General features: G+C 44.5%; 1 protein-coding gene across 1 annotated transcript in view; it reads right to left on the minus strand.

Moving 5' to 3' along the window:
* Positions 1 to 10,214: 10,214 nt before the first annotated feature.
* Positions 10,215 to 18,012, minus strand: part of LIPC (lipase C, hepatic type) — a 149,127-nt gene continuing 141,329 nt past the window's right edge. The window contains exons 8-10 of the mRNA XM_044229767.1: positions 17,544 to 17,661; positions 15,807 to 16,025; positions 10,215 to 10,745 (exon numbers count right to left, since the gene is read on the minus strand). Coding sequence (XP_044085702.1) covers positions 10,634 to 10,745; positions 15,807 to 16,025; positions 17,544 to 17,661 — 449 coding nt within the window. The 3' untranslated portion in view covers positions 10,215 to 10,633. The remainder of the gene's footprint in view (positions 10,746 to 15,806; positions 16,026 to 17,543; positions 17,662 to 18,012) is intronic.

An 18,012-nucleotide genomic window follows, 5' to 3' on the forward strand; every position in this document is an offset into this window, starting at 1 on the left:
AAACCTGTGTATACTAAACAATGTAGAGGCAAAGACAGCTTGATGAAAGTTTTGTAGATTTCAAAACATGTTTTTCAGAATGAACACACAAAATTCAGAATCAGAATATGCAAATTCAGAATCAGAATACACAAAAAATAAGGATATAGAAGAACTGCCTAATACAATATACATAAAAATATACAGATAACCTTATGTCCCTTAAATTAAAAAACCCAAATTTTTATATATTCATAGAACATTATAAAAATTGCTTGTGTGCTTGATCATAAAGAAAACCTTACCAAATTTAGAAGTGAGAAATTTTTGTAGCCACATTTAATAAAATTAGAAATAAATAATTTAGGTGTCCAGAATAGCCTATTTATAAATGAAGACATACTTTCTGGCTAACTTTTGGAGAGAGGGAAATGGAGCTAAAACAGCAAACTAAGAAAGCATTTGGAAAGGGGAATGCTTTCTAGCAAAATCTGTACTCAGAGAAAAATTTATAAACTTACATACCATTACTATTAAAGAAGAATAAAAGTCCTTGTTTCTCTACACAACAAGTTCATGGAAAGAACAAGATTGGGGCGCCTGGGTGGCTCAGTGGGTTAGGCCTCTGCCTTCGGCTCAGGTCATGATCTCAGGGTCCTGGGATCGAGCCCCGCATCCGGCTCTTTGCTCAGCTGGGAGCCTGCTTCCCCCTCTCTCTGCCTGCCTCTCTGCCTACTTGTGATCTCAGTCTGTCAAATAAATAAAATAAAATGATTTAAAAAAAAAAAAAAAAAAAAAAAGAAAGAAAGAAAGAACAAGATTAAGCAAAAGAAAATATGAAGAAGGATGATTACAAACAGAGTTGGGACTTGCAGCCATAAGTAAGGTGCCTAGGGCACAAAAGTCCAGAAGACAAGGTCGTGCAAGGGCTAAGCCAGGCACTGGAGGCAACTCACTTGGAAGGAAGCACCTCTCAAGGTCACAGAGTGAGGGGGGCTAGCACCTGAAGTCCAGCCTCTTAGGATTTCGTGTTGCAGATGCCTTTCCTGCCTCACTCCCGGCCTGGCCCTGACCATGAAGGTAAATACATCTTCCTTCTTCGGGGGGAAAAAAAAAGCACTGTCCTGTATTTCTTCTCCTTTCTTGTTTAAGTTAACTAAACTCATAGTAACCCACATATAATTTGTATTTGTTGTTGTCACCTTTTAAGTTTACTGATTTTATTCCAGCTTGGAAGAGAGTAGAGTCAGAGAGATCTTTTTTTTTTTTTTTTTTTCGAAATTTAAAAAATTTATTTGAGAGAGAGAGAGAATGCATATGCGCTTGCTGGTGAGAGCAGGCTGAGAGGTGGAGGGAGAAGATCTGAGCAGACTCTGAGCTGAAGGTGGAAAACGGGGAGGGAGGAGGCGTGGCTCCATCCCACTACCCCATGATCATGACCTGAGCCGAAACCAAGAGTTGGAGGCTTAACTGACTGAGTCAGAAGAGATCTTACAGTCATAACTTATTCAGTCCTTTAGATGTTTTTTTTCCCCCTAGAAACTTTTTTTTTTGTAGTCCATTAGGTGTCTTACTTTACTTTATATTCCTACATTGATGGGCCTGTTTAATGGGCCTACCCGTGGCACTGTATGTCATTGCTAAAAAAGTAAGACTCATTATACCTCTTTCTCCATGAGAATTTCAGGATATAAGGTAGAAAACAAACAAGAAGGCTGTTCAGAGAGCATCAGCCATGGAATGAATGAACCTGCCAATCACCCAGGAATTGCAAGAACATAGAATTACTCCAAATTATCTTCCTAAAAAGACAGTATTTAAACATAGTTCTTCAGAAGAGTACCTCTAGATCTTGGGAGAAATATTATCATTGTCCAGTACCGTTTCTCTTTATAGTAAACTAATTTAACTTTATAGTCTATTGGTTTCCCTTTTTTCTTTCCTTTGGTGGATTATATCTAAATTTAATGTTGGACAGAGCACTACATAGTGTTCCTGTGACTTAATCTTATTTTCCATGAAAAATGTGTGCATTTGCTCACTTAACCTCAGGCAGAATTATTTGAATTTCAGAGTTTAGTTTGGGATATTTTCCTTTGCTTTAATGTTACGCTTTCATTTACTCTGATTGTGATCATATATAACTTTGTACTTCTCTTGCTTGAAGGCATTTCACAAAAATAATTTTAATAAATGTTATATGCAGTAAACAAGTAAAAACTGAAAACCTAAGAATATTACATGCAAAAGCACAAGGACCAGATGGTTTGACAGCTGAGTTTTTCTCTAATTAAAAAAATAAAAAGATCATCACAATCTTATCTAAACCATTCAAGGCCATATATTAAAGATGCTGAATATAAAGCATGAAAATGATAACACCAAAAAAAAAAATGTAGATCAATCTCACTCATGGAAACAAAGGCAAAATTCTTTTTTTAAAAAAGATTTTTACTTTTTTATTTTAGAGAGAGAGATGGGAGCATTGGGGCAGAGGGAGAGACACCGTTAAGCAGACTCCATGCTGAACACAGAGCCTGACAGGGGGCTTAATCCCTGGACCCTGCAATCATGACCTGAGCTAAGACCCAGAGTTGGATGTCTAGCCGACTATGCCACCCAGGTGTCCCAACAAAGACAAAATTCTAAATAAAATTGTAGCAAGTCAGGCCCAGCAGTGTTACAAAAAATGCATTGTAACCAAGGAGGGTTGAAGCCAAGAATGCACGTGTGGGCTGGTGTCAGGAAATTTGGGAGCATAATTTATTTTACAAATAAACTAAAGAAGAAAATCTCTATATTATTAAGGGATTTCCTAAATTTCTAATAAAAATAGAAGAAAACCACCTAAATATAATAAAATTTACTTGCCAAAACAAAACAAAAGATGTATTATAAAGGCAGAACATCAAACCTGTTAATTAATACCGATAATGAAACAGCGGTGTCTGCTACTAGCATTTTCAGTTAACACTGTCTTGGAACTTCTGGCAAACCCGGTAAAGTGAGAAAAGATAAAACACTCACTCGCTATGTATTGTGTTTTGGGGGAGGAAGGGATTGTAAGTCATGGCGCACCGAAATAAAGTTCTCAGACACCAATCTGAGTGGCCGGGCAGGGCTCCCTGTGCGAAGGAGAGAAGCAGCCTCTGAATCCTGCACAGAGTTGTTAGTTAGGGTTGTTGTGTTTTTGTTTTTGTTTTTTTTCCCATCAGAAAAGCAATGACACATGCCTTCCACTTTGTGGGAAAGGAGTACAAAGGGATGGCAAGTATCTTGAAGCAGGCTTGCAAGTTGCCCTACATGTAGGCACGCAGGGAGTCAGTCATGGGATAAGGGAGGGGCAGGATGTTTGGGCTGGCAGTTGCCAGGTGCCGAAAGGGGAGACTGAGGGTTACATTCTTTCTGGGCTCCCCGCTGTTGCTCTGACCCTGGGGATGGTGGGCTCCTGCTCCTCCGGGGCCCCTTAGGCTTACAATGTACTTTCTAGAAGTAACTCCACAATTATACCATGAAATTCTGGTATTGAAAAAACGGAAGGAGTTAGTAAGATAGTTTGATAACGTGGACACATACAGAATATATAAACAAACCCCAAAAGGCCTTCTGTATAGTAATAACCACCATTAAATAGAAATGGAATGTATAATTCTATTCTCAATGACAAAAAATTAAAATTCTTAGGAGTAAATAAAAGTTGTAAAAGCTTATTGAAGGACACAAAATAAGATTTGAGGGGAGCCTGTGTGACACAGTCAGCTGAGCGACTGACTCTTCGTTTTGGCTCAGGTTGTGATCTCAAGAGTGTGGGACCAAGCCCCGCATCAGGCTCCCTACTAAGCATGGAGTCTGCTTGGGATTCTCTCTTCTGCCTCCTCTGCCCACCACCCCCCTCAAATAAATAAATAAATAGATCTTTAAAAAAAAAGAAGACATGAACAAATGGAAAACACACAATGTTCCTGAACAAGAAGACCTGATATAACAGTTCAATTTTCCTTGTGTTAATTTCTGTATTTCATATGATTCTCAGAATATTACCAGTGATTTGGGGGGAACTGGATAAAATTACCATGAAATCCGTGTTATAAAAAGAAATGTTAGGGGCTCCTGGGGAGCTCAGTGGGTTAAAGCCTCTGCCTTCAGCTCAGGTCATGATCCCAGGGTCCTGGGATCGAGCCCCACATCAGGCTCTCTGCTCAGTGGGAAGCCTGCTTCCTTCTCTCTCTCTGCCTGCCTCTCTGTCTACTTGTAATCCATCCGTCAAATAAAGAAATAAAATCTTAAAAAAAAAAAAAAAAGAAATGTTAGACTTTTTTTTTTTTTTTTTTTTTTTACCTAAACAATTCAATGACTGTATAGCGAAGAATACAGTTATTCAAATCAATAGAGGATTAGGTTTGGAGAAATGTTTGCAAGGAAGCAGAAAGATAAGGGGTTAACATACTGCATAAAACATGGAGCTTTGACAAACTGATAAGAAGACCAGCATTCTAACAGTAAATGATATTTGAACATTAACAGAAAAGCAAATCCAGTAAACATCTGGAAGGATTCGCAAACTCAGTAGTAGGTAGGGAAATGTAGAGTAAAGTAACAATGAGGTCATCCCTTGTACTCACCAGACTGGCAAAAATGAAAACAAGCTGATAGATGTCTGCCTGGAAAGAGGTGGGGAGAGAAATCCTGCATTGCCGGTGGAGCTGCAAATTATTTCAGCGTTTTGGGAAAGCAACAGGGAAACATCTATTCAATTAAAAAAAAAATCATTTGATCTAGCAATTCTATTGCTAGAAATATTTCCCTTAAATAGGATATGATGTTAAATGCAGCATTTTTCAGGGAGGGCAAAAGTTGAAAACAAAGTGAAGACGCTTTGGTGTAAGATTAATTGAATGCATTAAGACAGCTCTACGCTGTAGAAATAGTATGCAGTGGTCAAAATAATGAAAGCTGTATCAACTGACCTAGGAAGATTTCAGGAGGTACTGTTGAGTCTGAAAATCACTTTGTTGAAAAGAATGGATAATATCGCATCCTTGTAAAACAGGGACATCTCTCTTCTGCATGAGAATCTGTATATATGTTTGGGTATATGACTACAGGCAAATTTCAGTTCACCTCTAGCTGTCAGCATGGGTCAAGGGACAAGGCACTGGCACAATCAAGAAGAGTCAGAAAATATGGAGCTAATTTCTCTAGGATGTATAATTCTACTTATATGGCAATGAGGAGAAGATCTGAATCTCCTGCCTTATAGGGATACTCATGATATATAATTACCTAAAAGATAAAAGCAAGTTGCAGAATGACCAATAGACTATGATTCTATTTTGGTGAAAACAACAAATGGTCAAAATCCCTGGGGGTGTATAAATGCTTCTGGATATTCCTCCTCTGTACCCCAGCTCACTGGGGTAGTGCAGGAGGGGGACGCAGGGATGGGATTGTATACTCTGCCTTGTTTCGCCTGTTGCTTTCATGCTTCTGTAAAACATCTTAAAAATGAGAAATTTAAAACAAGCACATAAATAAAACCCAAGAACACATGAAGACTTCTGCCCTGAAGTGCTCCCAGTGTCCTACAGCCTGTCCTCAGCTATCGGAGGCATGAATTTGGCCTCTGTGGTTTCCAGGAAAGAAACCGAGGAGGGAGAGGAGACCCCTGGATGGCTCAGTCAGTTAAGCGGCTGCCTTGGACTCAGGTCATGATTCCAGTATTCTGGGATCGAGCCCTGCATTGGGCTCTCTGGGCAGTGGGAAACCTGCTTCTCCCTCTCCCTCTGACTCTGCCTGCCACTCTGCCTACTTGTGCTCTCTGATGAATAAATAAATAAAATCTTAAAAAAAAAAAAAAAAAAGGAAAAGAAAAAGAAAAAAGAAACGGAGGAGGGGAAGTTACCGGCAGCCCGATTTCATCTCTGCGAAGGTAGGGCCCTCCCCCTTCACCACAGGCGCTCAGCCCCAGGGCTGATGATCTCCCCAGGGGAAGGTTTTGGATGAGGTCATTGTTGTCCAAATGTTTGGAGGAGAAGAATTACCCAGAAAACTTGTAAAAATAAGCATCTCTGGGATCCCTCCTCACTCCGCTGAATTAAAATCTCCCCAGGAGGGGTCTGGGAAGTTGTGTTTTCATTAGTGCGCAGGCGCTGCCTATCATCAGAGCAGGGAGGGACACCCTGGCCTGCATTCACGCTAGTCCTAGGGTGGCCTGGGGACCAGTGGCCGTGGCACCTGCAATGGCATCACTTGGGAGCTTGCCAGAAATGCCAGATCTCAGGCTCTGTGGCGGACTGAGTCAGAACTGGCCTGGACAAGGTCCTCAGGCACAGGACAGTTTGAGAACCATTGTGCTAGATGACCTGTAGGGTCACTCCCAACACTAACTTATTTATCATGAAGAGAGCTCTTGGTGTCTAGAAAATCCTTTTTGTGACAGACCTATATGGAAAGTAAAAATGTACTCATGTAACACATAATGAACTGACTGAGGCAGAGGCTGAGCCTGGCTGGGAGGAGGCTAGCGGGTGAGAAGAGAGGGTGGTGTCCTTGAGATAGGAAGGGAAGCCACCTCAACCCCAACCTGACTGTGCTTTTGAACCGGACGAGGAAGCGGTGAACTCTGTAGTGAATGGGTATGGTAGCTGGAGTTTACAACGTATTCAGAAAGACTAGACATACCTCTAGAAAAGATGACCAACACTTGTTGGTTCAACACGTATTTGCAAGACGGCAGTGCTGTGTCACAGCGGGCTGGCCATTCAGAATAAAGCAGCCAACAGCCAGAGTCTCTCCCTGACTTCACAGAGCTTCACATCCACTGTGGGAGACAGACATGGGATAAACTGGTCCCACAAGTCGCCGGGAAGAGGCTGAGGTGGGAGAAGCACTCGCCTTGGGTGCCCGGTAGAAGAGGGGCTTCTGAAACACAGTTATCAAAATAAATAATATTTTAAGGTCCTATTTTTAAAAGACCAAAATTAATGGAAAAACCATTTTATATAAAGACGGGTTCAGTGTTACTGATCTCTCCTTTTGTTCATGGCTCCACAGGGCCTGGCCACGGACAATCCTACCAGAAGAATGAAAAGAGGTGAAGAGTTATGGAGACTAGGGTGAGCTGATAGAAGCTTGTGGAAGGTGGGATCATCTTCTTTAAATTATCCCCGAGGCAGTCACACCAGGACTGGGAGGGAAGCCTGTGAGGAAGTTGGGAGAGGTGCAGGGGGTGTGAACCACAGAAAGACAGGAGAAGGCCCAGAGGTGGGAGAGCTTTGCACTTTTGAGGGAACTGAAAGGCGACCCGTGTCTAGACTGACCATTCTCAAACTTTGGTTCTCAGACTCACTATATGTTAGAATCATCTGGAAAACTATATATTTTTTAAGATTTTATTTATTTATTTGACAGAGATCACTAGTAGGCAGAGAAGCAGGCAGAGAGAGAGGAGGAAGCAGGCTCCCTGCTGAGCAGAGAGCCCGATGCGGGGCCGATCCCAGAACCCTGGGATCATGACCTGAGCCGAAGGCAGAGGCTTTAATCCACTGAGCCACCCAGGCGCCCCATCTGGAAAGCTTTTAAGTCTCCATGCCTAGGTCTTGCTCATACCAAGAAAATAAAAAATCTCTAGGGCAGACACATGGTTGGCTTTTGAAGTTTCCAAAGCAGTTCCTATGTGTAGGCTGGGTTGAGACCTGGAGGATGGTGATGGGGGATCCGGGGCCAGAGGAAACTGACTGGAGGGAAGAACACAGGGCTTGACTGGAGGCCTTGGAGGTCAAGGGAATAATTTGAGACCTTTTCCTTTGAAGGCATTTATGCAGGACACTGATAGGATCTGACCTCTGCTCCCCACATTTTTTAAAGCTCACCCTGCTGCTGTGATGAGAAGAGTGGATGCAATAGGAAGAGTAGGGAAGTTGTTATAAACGTCCAGTGGGGAGAGCAGCGGCAGGGGCTGGACTGATGGCAGCCTTGGTGCAGAAATGAGGACATGCTGAAGGATCTAGTGACTTTTTGATCGTGGCACCCAGGGGAGAGGACACATTACGGACAATCCCACCCCTCAGAGTCCAGCATCAGCGGTTGAGGGGTGGTGAGGACATTCAGGAACCACGAGCAGAGGGCATGGAGAGCCATGGGTTTGGGAGGGCGGGAGGGAGGTTCAGTGTGGAACATTCTGGGCTTATGAGACGTGGGGCAACTGCACAGTTGTGTCACAGGGGAGAGCTCCACACTGAAGCTGACATGCAGAGTCAACGAGAAAGCCAGCTGGGGTCGCCTAGGGAGAGAGGAGTGAGGGAGCAGAGGAGGCCCAGCCCTCTGGAGAGCCGACCGGAAAGCGTGGAGAAGGGGATAAGGAGACTGAGGAAGGCAGAGAGGAGGGAGTGGGAATGACTGACGACCAAGGCAGCAGCGGAGGGCTGCTGATCCCTGAGGGCTGGTCCGAGCTGGAAATAAGTGGTGAGAATAATGGCCTGGATAGAGAAATGAGATGCAGTTCAGCAGGGAGGAGGAATTGAGCAGAGAGGGGAAGAGGGAGGAGGTATAAGAAAAGGCAGAGATGGGGAAAGGCTGGGGTATCTGGGGACCATTCCTCACACTGTGGGATTGGAGCAGAAGTCTGTAGTATCCTATAAGGTTGGAAGGTAGATGGTGACTCTTGGGATTGCCCTCTTGTTTCCCACTCTTGCCTTTCTCTGTCTCCCCTCCATCTGAGTTTCCTCCAATCAGGCTCTGTGTGTGGGTGTTTGTTGGGGAGGGTGACGGGGGGAGTGGCATTGCCCCAGGGCAGCTTGGCTGCTTGCTTTGCCCCCCTCCACTCCCTATGCACAACTTCGGTCAAAGCCTTCATAATATTTGCAGCAGCATGATCAAGGTGAACACTGAGGTCAGTCAGCTTTGCTGTGGAGGAGAGTGCATTCATTTCGGATGAATGGAGAGATTGTTTCCTTCTCCCTGACTTCAGGCACCTCAAAGAGCCCAGCTGCAGTGTAATCGGGGCTCCTCTGTCTCTCTCCTTGTGCTCTCTTAGAAGTAAAAGCACAAACAGGCTTTTGCCTGAAAGGCAGGATGCCAGTATTATCTTTCCTGAGTGGGCTCATAAATACGGATTCTTTGGAGAGAGGTGCGTACAATCAGTGCACGAGCCAGCATTTTGCATGTGCAATGAACAGATGTGGCTGCATTATTCAGTTTCCCTATTTGACTTCCCTCCCAAGATGTACTTCAGAAAATGGGATGTCGATGAACACATCTTCCCGAGTGAAAATAACCTATGCCAAGAGGAGTTTCAAATGTTCCAGTTAACCGTTTGTCATGTGGTTGCTTATTGAGTTCTCGGCCCAAAATGTTATGACGCACTGTGTCACTTCAAGCTTTCCTCCTAGAGATGAAATAATTATTTTTTAAGATTTCGTTTGTTTATTTATTTCACACACACACACACACAGAGTATAAGCAGGGGGAGCAGCAGAGGGGGAGGGTGAAGCAGGGAGCCCGATGTGGGGCTTGATCCCAGGACCCTGAAGTCATGACCTGAGCTGAGCCAAAGGGAGATGCTCAACCCACTGAGCCACCCAGGGGACCGGAGCTGAAATAATTTCTAGTTGTATTTTGTGTGAAATGACATTAATACGGAAATGCATCACACTATAGTAGAGAAATGTTGGTTTTAACTCTGCCCTTTATCTTCTTGGTGTTTTTTTTTTTCTTTCCTATTGCAAAATGTGACGTTCATACCCCAAATGAATGTATAGCATTCGTGTGTACAGTTTAAGAAACAGTTATAGAAATGAACACCTGTGCCTGTGCCCAACACCCTCACCCCCCATGCAGGGCTCAGGTCGTGGGCTCGGGTCCTGGGATTGAGCCCCGCATAGCCAAAGGCAGAGGCTTCAATCCACTGAGCCACCCAGGCACCTCTTTATTTTTTTTTATTTGAGACAACCTGAGAGGGGAGAAGGTCAGAGGGAGAAGCAGACTCCCTGCAGAGCTGGGAGCCTGATGTGGGACCTGATCCGAGGACTCTGGAATTAGGACCTGAGCTGAAGGCAGTTGCTCAACCAACTGAGCCACCCAGGTGCCCGCTATTAGTAGTTTTAGGAGGATTCTACTTTTATTGGTTTGAAAATAATTGTATAATCTGTATGATGGCAGCTATTAGCTTAATTAGAATTTTTCTTCTTTTAGCGAGCTGAACTGTCTTAAAGCACGTGTATGTGGGGACATACGACCAGTGTGTAATTGGAATTTCATTTTATTGAAGCACGAGTTCTGTCATAAAGAAGTACCTTTCCAGCATGGTTCAAAAAACGGCTCAGAATAAACTAGGAATTTGACTTAACAGTAAAAGACATGGTAAATTAGAACAATGGATCTAAAATGGCTCTTATTTGTACTTATATTTGCATACATTACCATTTAATCAGAGATACACTGGGGAAAATTTTAGTTACACAAATATTTGAATACAGTTACATAATATAGTTTCTAAAAGCTGAGTTTAGCATAGTGAAACACACTCCCCTTTTAAACCTAAGCTTTGTTTAAACTTTATGCAAGATTGTTTATATAACTTGGGTTTCCAAATAAAGTAACCATTCCAGATGAGGAGTAAGATCATTTATTCTTCACACTGGGTCTTCGTTAAAGCTCATCTGATCTTTCTTTTCAACTTTGTAGAGTTTACGTCGCATCTCACAAAGGTTTTCTCCTGGCTTGGGTGGAGCTGTAGGCCATCCGTGTTTTCTGAACAAAATGTCATTCTGAATAGAAAACAGAGCAAACACAGCATTAACTTTAAGATGGAGCTTACTGAAGTGTTTCATCCTTTGTAAATAAAAACTCAATTTATGTAATGCATGCTATTTTTAAAGAAATTGGATTCTTATGTGCACAAATATTTTCATAACTTCAGAGAAAAATAAAACCTAAGTCAGTGAAAGCAATCAGGGAAAGGCTGCTTCCCGGAGCTCTGCACTGGGGTGATTTCAGCTCTAATAAGAACAGAAAGTCCTCGGGGCAATTCCCCCTTTTTTTTTCTCCCCAACCACAGCTCATCAAAGATTTGAGGGTAACTATTGTTCCTTTCACAGCATTGCCCCCATTCCAGGGTAAACATTCCCAGTTCCTTCAACTGTTCCTCACAAGGCAGGCCTCTCTCCCCAGCCTTCCTTCTTTGGACACGTTCCAGTTTGTCAGTGCTGCTCTTAAAGGTCTCTGGGCACAAGGCCACTGTCACCAGCCTCTGCTGGTCTCAGCCCTGCAAGCCCAGCCCTTTCCTCTTATTGGTGCAGGCACTGTCCAGCCAAAGGGGGCCTCGCTCTGTATTCTGGTCTCTCTTGGAGACCAAGCCTTAGACTGCTTTGATGGTTCGTTAGCTTGGCCTGAGATGCTGGTTTGTGTTGTAAACTTGCATCTTCTTGGAGAAAAATTATCAAAAGTCATGAAGAATTCTAGTTAATGGCTTCTTCTTCTTCTTTTACCTTCTGGTATTACATCTAGGGTCAAGTCTTCATGAAATCAGACTTAAAAAAAAATCAGACTTTTTAAACTAAAATAGTGTATAAGCCAGATGGAGAAAGACAAATACTGCAGGGTATCACTTACACGTGGAATCTGCCCCTCCGCGCCCCGCCACCAAAGTAAAATTCACAGGAACAGAGTAGAAAAGTGGTTCCTAGGAACCAGGGGAGGGGAAGATAGGGAGACGTTGGTAAAAGGATATGACCTTTCAGCTATAAGATGAATAAGGTCTGAAGATCTAATGTGAAACAGGGAGACTACAGTTGACAACACTGTATTACATATCAGAGAAAGATGGATGGGTTAGCTAACCGGGTGGTGGGATCCATTCACGTGTGTACGGATATCAAATCACGACAATTGTACACTTTAAATATCTTAATCTTATTTCTCACTTATACCTCAGTAAAGTTAAAATTTAAAAAAGTGTTAACAAATAATTTGTGAATGCAATTTTGAAAAATTCAAATGGTAAAGATATAAATGAAGTCAAATATTAAAGATCCTCTCTGCCCTCACCCTTTACTAGTATCATTCCTCTCCACTTTCCTGGTTTAGTTTATGTCTCTGCAAACCTATTTCTTTATTCCTTTCCTTTCCTTTCTTTCTTTTTTCCTCCCTCCTTCCCTCCCTCCCTACCTCCCTTCCTTCCTCTCTCTCTCTCCTTCCTCCCTGCCTCCCTCCTTCCTTCTCTCCGTTTCCCCCCCCCTTTTTTTTTTAAAGATTTATTATTTATTTGAGGTAGGGAGGGGCAGAGGGAGAAAAGAGTGAGAGAATCTCAAGCAGACTCAATCTTAAGAGCTCCACACGGGGCTTGATCTCACAACCTGAGATCATGACCTGAGCCGAGATCAAGAGTCAGACACTGAACTGACTGAGCCACCCAGGCACCCCACTCCAGACCTATTTCTGTGCATTTACACATACATCACTGTTCATATGTAAACAGAATTTTCAACAAAAGTGGGGTTATAATGTATGTCTTTTTCTGACATTTTTCATTGTCATCAAGAAATGGAATTGGAGACCTGTTTGTCTCACTTCCTATGAATTTGTCTCATTCTTTTTTACCTCCTGCATCACATTCCATTGTGTGGGTGTATCTCAATGCATTAGGGCCATTTTCCTACTGATGGACATTGAGGTTTCCCCTAATGGTTTGCTATTTATAGACAGTACCGCAACAAACATTTTTGTACCTGTATGTATATCCCGTGTGGATATTTTGAGTATTTCTCCAGAATAGACACGTAGAGTTAAAATTCTGGGTATTATGTATATTTAAAATTTTGATAGTGTAAGCTCACGAGCTGTTCCCTGCTGTATACCTGGGACCTACAACAGTGCCTGGTATAAGGTAAGTGCTTACGAAATACTAGTTGTTGAATGAAATTCTCCTGCAGAAGCTCCATAATTTGCATTCCCACAAATAGTGTATGAGAATGCCTGCTTCCCCACACCTTTCACAACTCTGGATCTTGTCTGTTTTTAAATTCCTGCCAACCTAGTGGGTGACCAGCGATAATCTCATTGGTTTTTGTCTTGTATTTCTATGATTACTAGGGACATTGAACATTTTCTTAATATGTGTAATGGATCACTTTTGATGTCCTGCCGTCGAACCAATGTTTTCTGTCCTGTCTCTTCCAGCACAATAGGTCCTCTCATCCCTGACCTTGTGCCCCTGGAAGAGAACAGCACCTCTCATCAAATTCCTTCGGTGGAGGCACAGAGTGAGTTACTTATAACCATTTTTGTGCCCTGGAGTTAGCGAAGAGATTAAGACCGTGAGGTTGGATATTTGCATCCTGGCTCTGGGATTGAGGTTTGTAGTGGGACTCCAAAATTGGTAGTTTGCTATTGGTCTCATAAGATACATATTATAAATTACATTTGTTGCTACAGAATCGGTTCTCTGCGAGGTGCCGTTAGTGTCCAAGGCTTCACAGGTGGTGAGCAGAAAGTGGAATTTGAGCTTAGGGCCGGCAGAGGCAGGCCATTGGATTCTGCCTGCCATATTGCTTTGCTCGCTGCCTCCTCTCTGGGCATGCCGGCTGGCCTCCCCCTCGCCTGTTGTGGTGCAACACCCCTGAACTGCTGTCTTCCTTCTAAGCTTCCTAGACTGTGAAATGCTAGTTCTTCACTTATGCGAAGCGTGGTCCATGTGCTAGCAGCAGCCGCACTTGGGAGCCTGTTAGAGACGTACGATGTCAGGCCCCACCCACCTGCGTTTTAATTGCATTTAAACACCATTCCCGGATGATTCCTGGGTACATGAAGGTTTGAGAAGCGCTGGGAGGGAGCATGTTATTAGTAAAATTAATGCATCTTATTTTCCCAATTATTAGGTCCTGGAATTTCTTTCTGCCAAGGGCCACACTCAGTTTGTTTGTTTGTTTGTTTGGTATCCCCCAATGGTCCCTCGTGCTGTGAAGGCACACAGGAGCCATTGAGCACTTACAACTTAAAAAGCTATAGGTCCCACCACCCCTCCTCCTTTTTCAGCCTGTACCCCCTACAGATCCAAGGAAGGGTCCGATGTGCAGATATACAAATACCCAGGTCTGCAACTCTGGTGCTTTGGGCCAAGGAAAGTCAGATTCTCGGGGCCAAGATGAATGGAGGAAGGGACTGTTGATAACAGTGCCCGGGCAGCAAAGAGGCAAGGCATCAGACAAACCCCGAGTCAGATCTGGGCTCGGACAGTTACCAGCAATGCTCCCAAGCTGTGTCAGGTCCATGAGCCCCAGCTTCCTGATCTGCACCGCTAATAATACCTGTTTCCGGGCGTCACTGGGAAGGTTCCATGAGACTAACCCTCTCGACCTGCCTTGGTGGCCTCCCCGTGGTGGGAATTCTGGAAGCATCATTCATTCCCTTCCCTCTGCTCTTTCCGTCCTCAGAACCATGTGGGTAAGCACCCATGAGAAGGCTTTGGTGTATTTTATACAGCCTTTCAGATCAACTCACAGAGAACTGTCACCAGGAACAGCCGCTAGGCCTGAGGAATGACCCTCCAGCTGAGGGAGTGCGGGGAGGGCTGGCTGTCAGAATCAGAGCTCTTCGAATGGGCCAGAAAGTCATGCAAGAATAGCTAAGTGTCTAAGAGGAGAGAAGCAGTTTAATTTTCTCAAATTGATCGTGTGGAGAAATCTGTTGGCAAGCGGCAGAGTGTGCTCTTAGTGATTGCCAGGATTTTGTATCCCAGGGAGATAAAAACTCAGAGCACTGTTGTATAAGGGAGTTGGGGGCCTAAATCTGCCATGGGCCGCTCCTGGCCGTGAGGCCCGTGGGGTGAGCTGGGGAGCGTAGTTCAGAGGTGAGAGGCCTGCTGTTTTCCATCTCTACTGGGGACAAGCCCCAGAGAGAAATGGGCTTCCCAACAGAGGAAGGTGGGAGAGAAGAAACGAGTTCCCTGGACATGCAGGGAGGCGGGAAGTGGGGCAGGGGAGGGTCTGGGGAAGGGCAGAATTCTCCTCTCATGGAGAAGTGCAGAACTCTAGAGAAGCAGAGCTGCCACGGCAAAATGTGTGGGCATCCCTTTGCTGACAGGACTGAAGGGGCAGCTGGACCCACCCTTTCTTTCTTTTGTGTCTTACTCTGTCCCCAACCCCTTATTGTCCTGGGGAACTTTGGGGCCAAGGGAGACCGTTAAATCATTAAATCGCACAAAGCAGAGCTTCTTAAGGCTAATCCTTGGTCCATGTCAGAAGTCTTACAGCTTTTATTAGCAAATGTGTGTCCTGGGTTTTTTCACAAGCCATGGTGCATCAGACGGTCTGCAGGTGTCTTTGGGAAACCCACATATTGAATAAGCTCCCCAGGGGCTCTTTGGCACTCAAAGATTTGAAAGGCGCCCTCACAGAATGGGGTTTCGAGACTGTGATCTGTTGAAAGCATTTCTCTGGGTGAGCAACAAAATGGAAATGTCCATCTTGGTCCTTGCCACTCAAAACACAGTCCTTGGACTGCGGCACCCACAGACAACTCCTGATGATTCAGCTGAAGTCTGAAGAAGACTGGGCCAGTGAGGCCATTCTCGAACTCCAAGGTAGGGAGCTCTGGACCACAGGCAGTGGAAGGAGGCTAGACCGGGAGTCAGAAGACCTGGGTGCAAAACCCGGTCCTTCTCCCTGTGGCTGTGTGAACTCGGGATGGCCATCTCACCTTTCTGAGCATCCACGTGCCATCATGGGACTTGATCGTGGCTACTTTATGATATCAATGTAAGTGTTAACTGTGGAGGTGCTGAGACGAGGAGATGCCTGCTAGATGTCAGGGGAGGCTGCGTCAGTACTCACCGTTGCTGGGTTTCTCCCGCTTTGACTTTGATGGTCTTGACAACGAGGCCTGAGTAGAGAGGTGCTTGGCTCCAAGGGATGATGGTTTGGACCGTGTTCCAGACATTGGTCCATACTGCGCCATTTTCCCACTTGAACTTGATCATGATGAGCTCACCGATGTCCACATCCAACGTGATGAGAAAGGAATAGGTTTTATTACTAGTAATTTCTTCATCCCTTGAAGATACAAAGGAAATCAGACCTAGTTTATTTGGAACAGCAAAGTCATGTTGGGCACGTTCAGGCTGTGTAGGGTTTGCCCGAGTGACTTGGGAAGGTCTTTTCGGCTGCATTTTCCAAACTGCTATGGGACAGACTATTAGTAGGAACAGTAGTGGGTGGGCCAGACCATTAATACTGGGAAAACCATGTATTTTTTAGGTTAGTGTAATTAAGAGGCTCTGAGAGTTCTGCCGTAATGAATCTGGTAACTCTCTTGAGCTCAGGCTTCCGAGCTTCTGCTTTAACAAATCGGGAAAACTGCTCCTGAGAAGACAGTGGGGCTTTGGCAATGACCTCTGGGTAGTTCAGCTCCCTTGAGGTTTGATTAATGCTGTAGAGCCACCCCACACTCTTATCTCCCCGCTCATGCTTTTTTTCCTCCCCATAAAAATAGAAACAACGAAGTTTAACAGTAATAGAAAACCACATGGTAAAGGGATGCACCAATTTGGAGCAAAATTTAAATGCAAATCCTTAGTTATCATTAGCAGCTTTAACTAGTCTGTAGGACATTAGCATGTCCCAGCACTGACTGAGCAGGAGATACCCTTCCCACCTTGGAACTATTGAATATCCCAGGGGAGAACTGGGACAGTGGCAGAGGTAACGGTGGATTTGGGGAGAGACAGGTGGATGGAGGGTTCCTCCACACAGCTTGTCATAGCTCTTCCTGTAGAGTGTTGTAAGGAATTGCTTAGGAATCCCTCCACCCCGCTAGGCTGTGAGCATCCTAGGGTTAGGGTCCCCTCTGCCTTTGGGGCCGAGCCCGGACTAATACTTGCTCAACGACGGAATCAATGTGATGACCAGAGACCCAAGGCTGGAGGAGATCTTCTGGAAGCTGAGAACTGTCCCTGGAGCAGGCGGAAGGCTAGTGTCTCTTCCAAGGAAGGGGCCACAGTGAGGGTCAAGATGTGGAGAAAAAGCCTTATTTCTGGTCGTTGAGGCTGGGGAGCCTCTGAGGGAGGCATGAGGCCACTGTTCACATTGTGAGCAGGTGTGTAACAGGGCAGAGGACAGATGGGCAGGGCTGGCAGTGCAGGCTGACTGAGAAGGGAAATTTGTGCCAAGTTAAAACCCATTTGGTTTCTGGGTTATGGCTTTCAGAACTCACTGGAAAGGAGCTCAGGGCTGTCCTGTGGACACCTGCTCCCGCCCTCCCTGTTCCTCCTGCCTGGTTCTTCTTCCCGCACAGTAGATGATGGACTTTGCCACCTCTGGCTTCCCTCTCTGCTCAGCTCATCTCACAACGAACCCATTGTAAACACAGGTCATTTCACTGTAATGCAGTCTTCGGGATGAGTTGAGGCTGAGGAGGGATGATGGGGGGGTCGGTCATCCCATTGGACAGGTGTTTGGGGCAGTCACGTGGGCTGTGTCTGGCCTGGCCCTTGAAAATTATGGGGTCCGCCTAGACCTTGTGAGAAAAAGTAGCACGCCATCAGCATAGACGGCGCTGCACCTCATACTCACAGAGTGATGGTGATTTTCTGGTTTTCCTCTTTTGTTCCAAGGAGTGTCATAGTAAAAGTTGGTTCAGCGGGTTTCTTAAGTTGGTTGATGAACTGGATCTTGAACTGGTAATGATACACTAAAGAGAGAAGGTGGAGGGGGCGAGGGAGAGGGAAAGAGAATTTAAATAGGAAAAACAGGAATTTTTAAAAATTAAAAATATCATATTTTTAAAATTTAAGAATGCAGAGGGAGAAGTCTGGATGGATAGACACCAACTTCCAACCCCCCCCAAGGTGGAGGGATTATGAATTCTTTAAAAATTTTTTCTTTTTCCTTCTCTGTATTTATTAAACATTTACAGAGGACATATGGTGTGTGTATAATGTAATAGTAAGTATTATCTAACAGAAGCAGGCGGAGTGGGAATATGGTATACCTAACATTCTCACCCGTTTCTGGGTGCAATCCTGTTGGACTGTTTGGCAAG

Source organism: Neovison vison, chromosome 13 (assembly GCF_020171115.1).
Source record: "Neovison vison isolate M4711 chromosome 13, ASM_NN_V1, whole genome shotgun sequence".
Lineage (NCBI taxonomy): Eukaryota > Metazoa > Chordata > Mammalia > Carnivora > Mustelidae > Neogale > Neogale vison.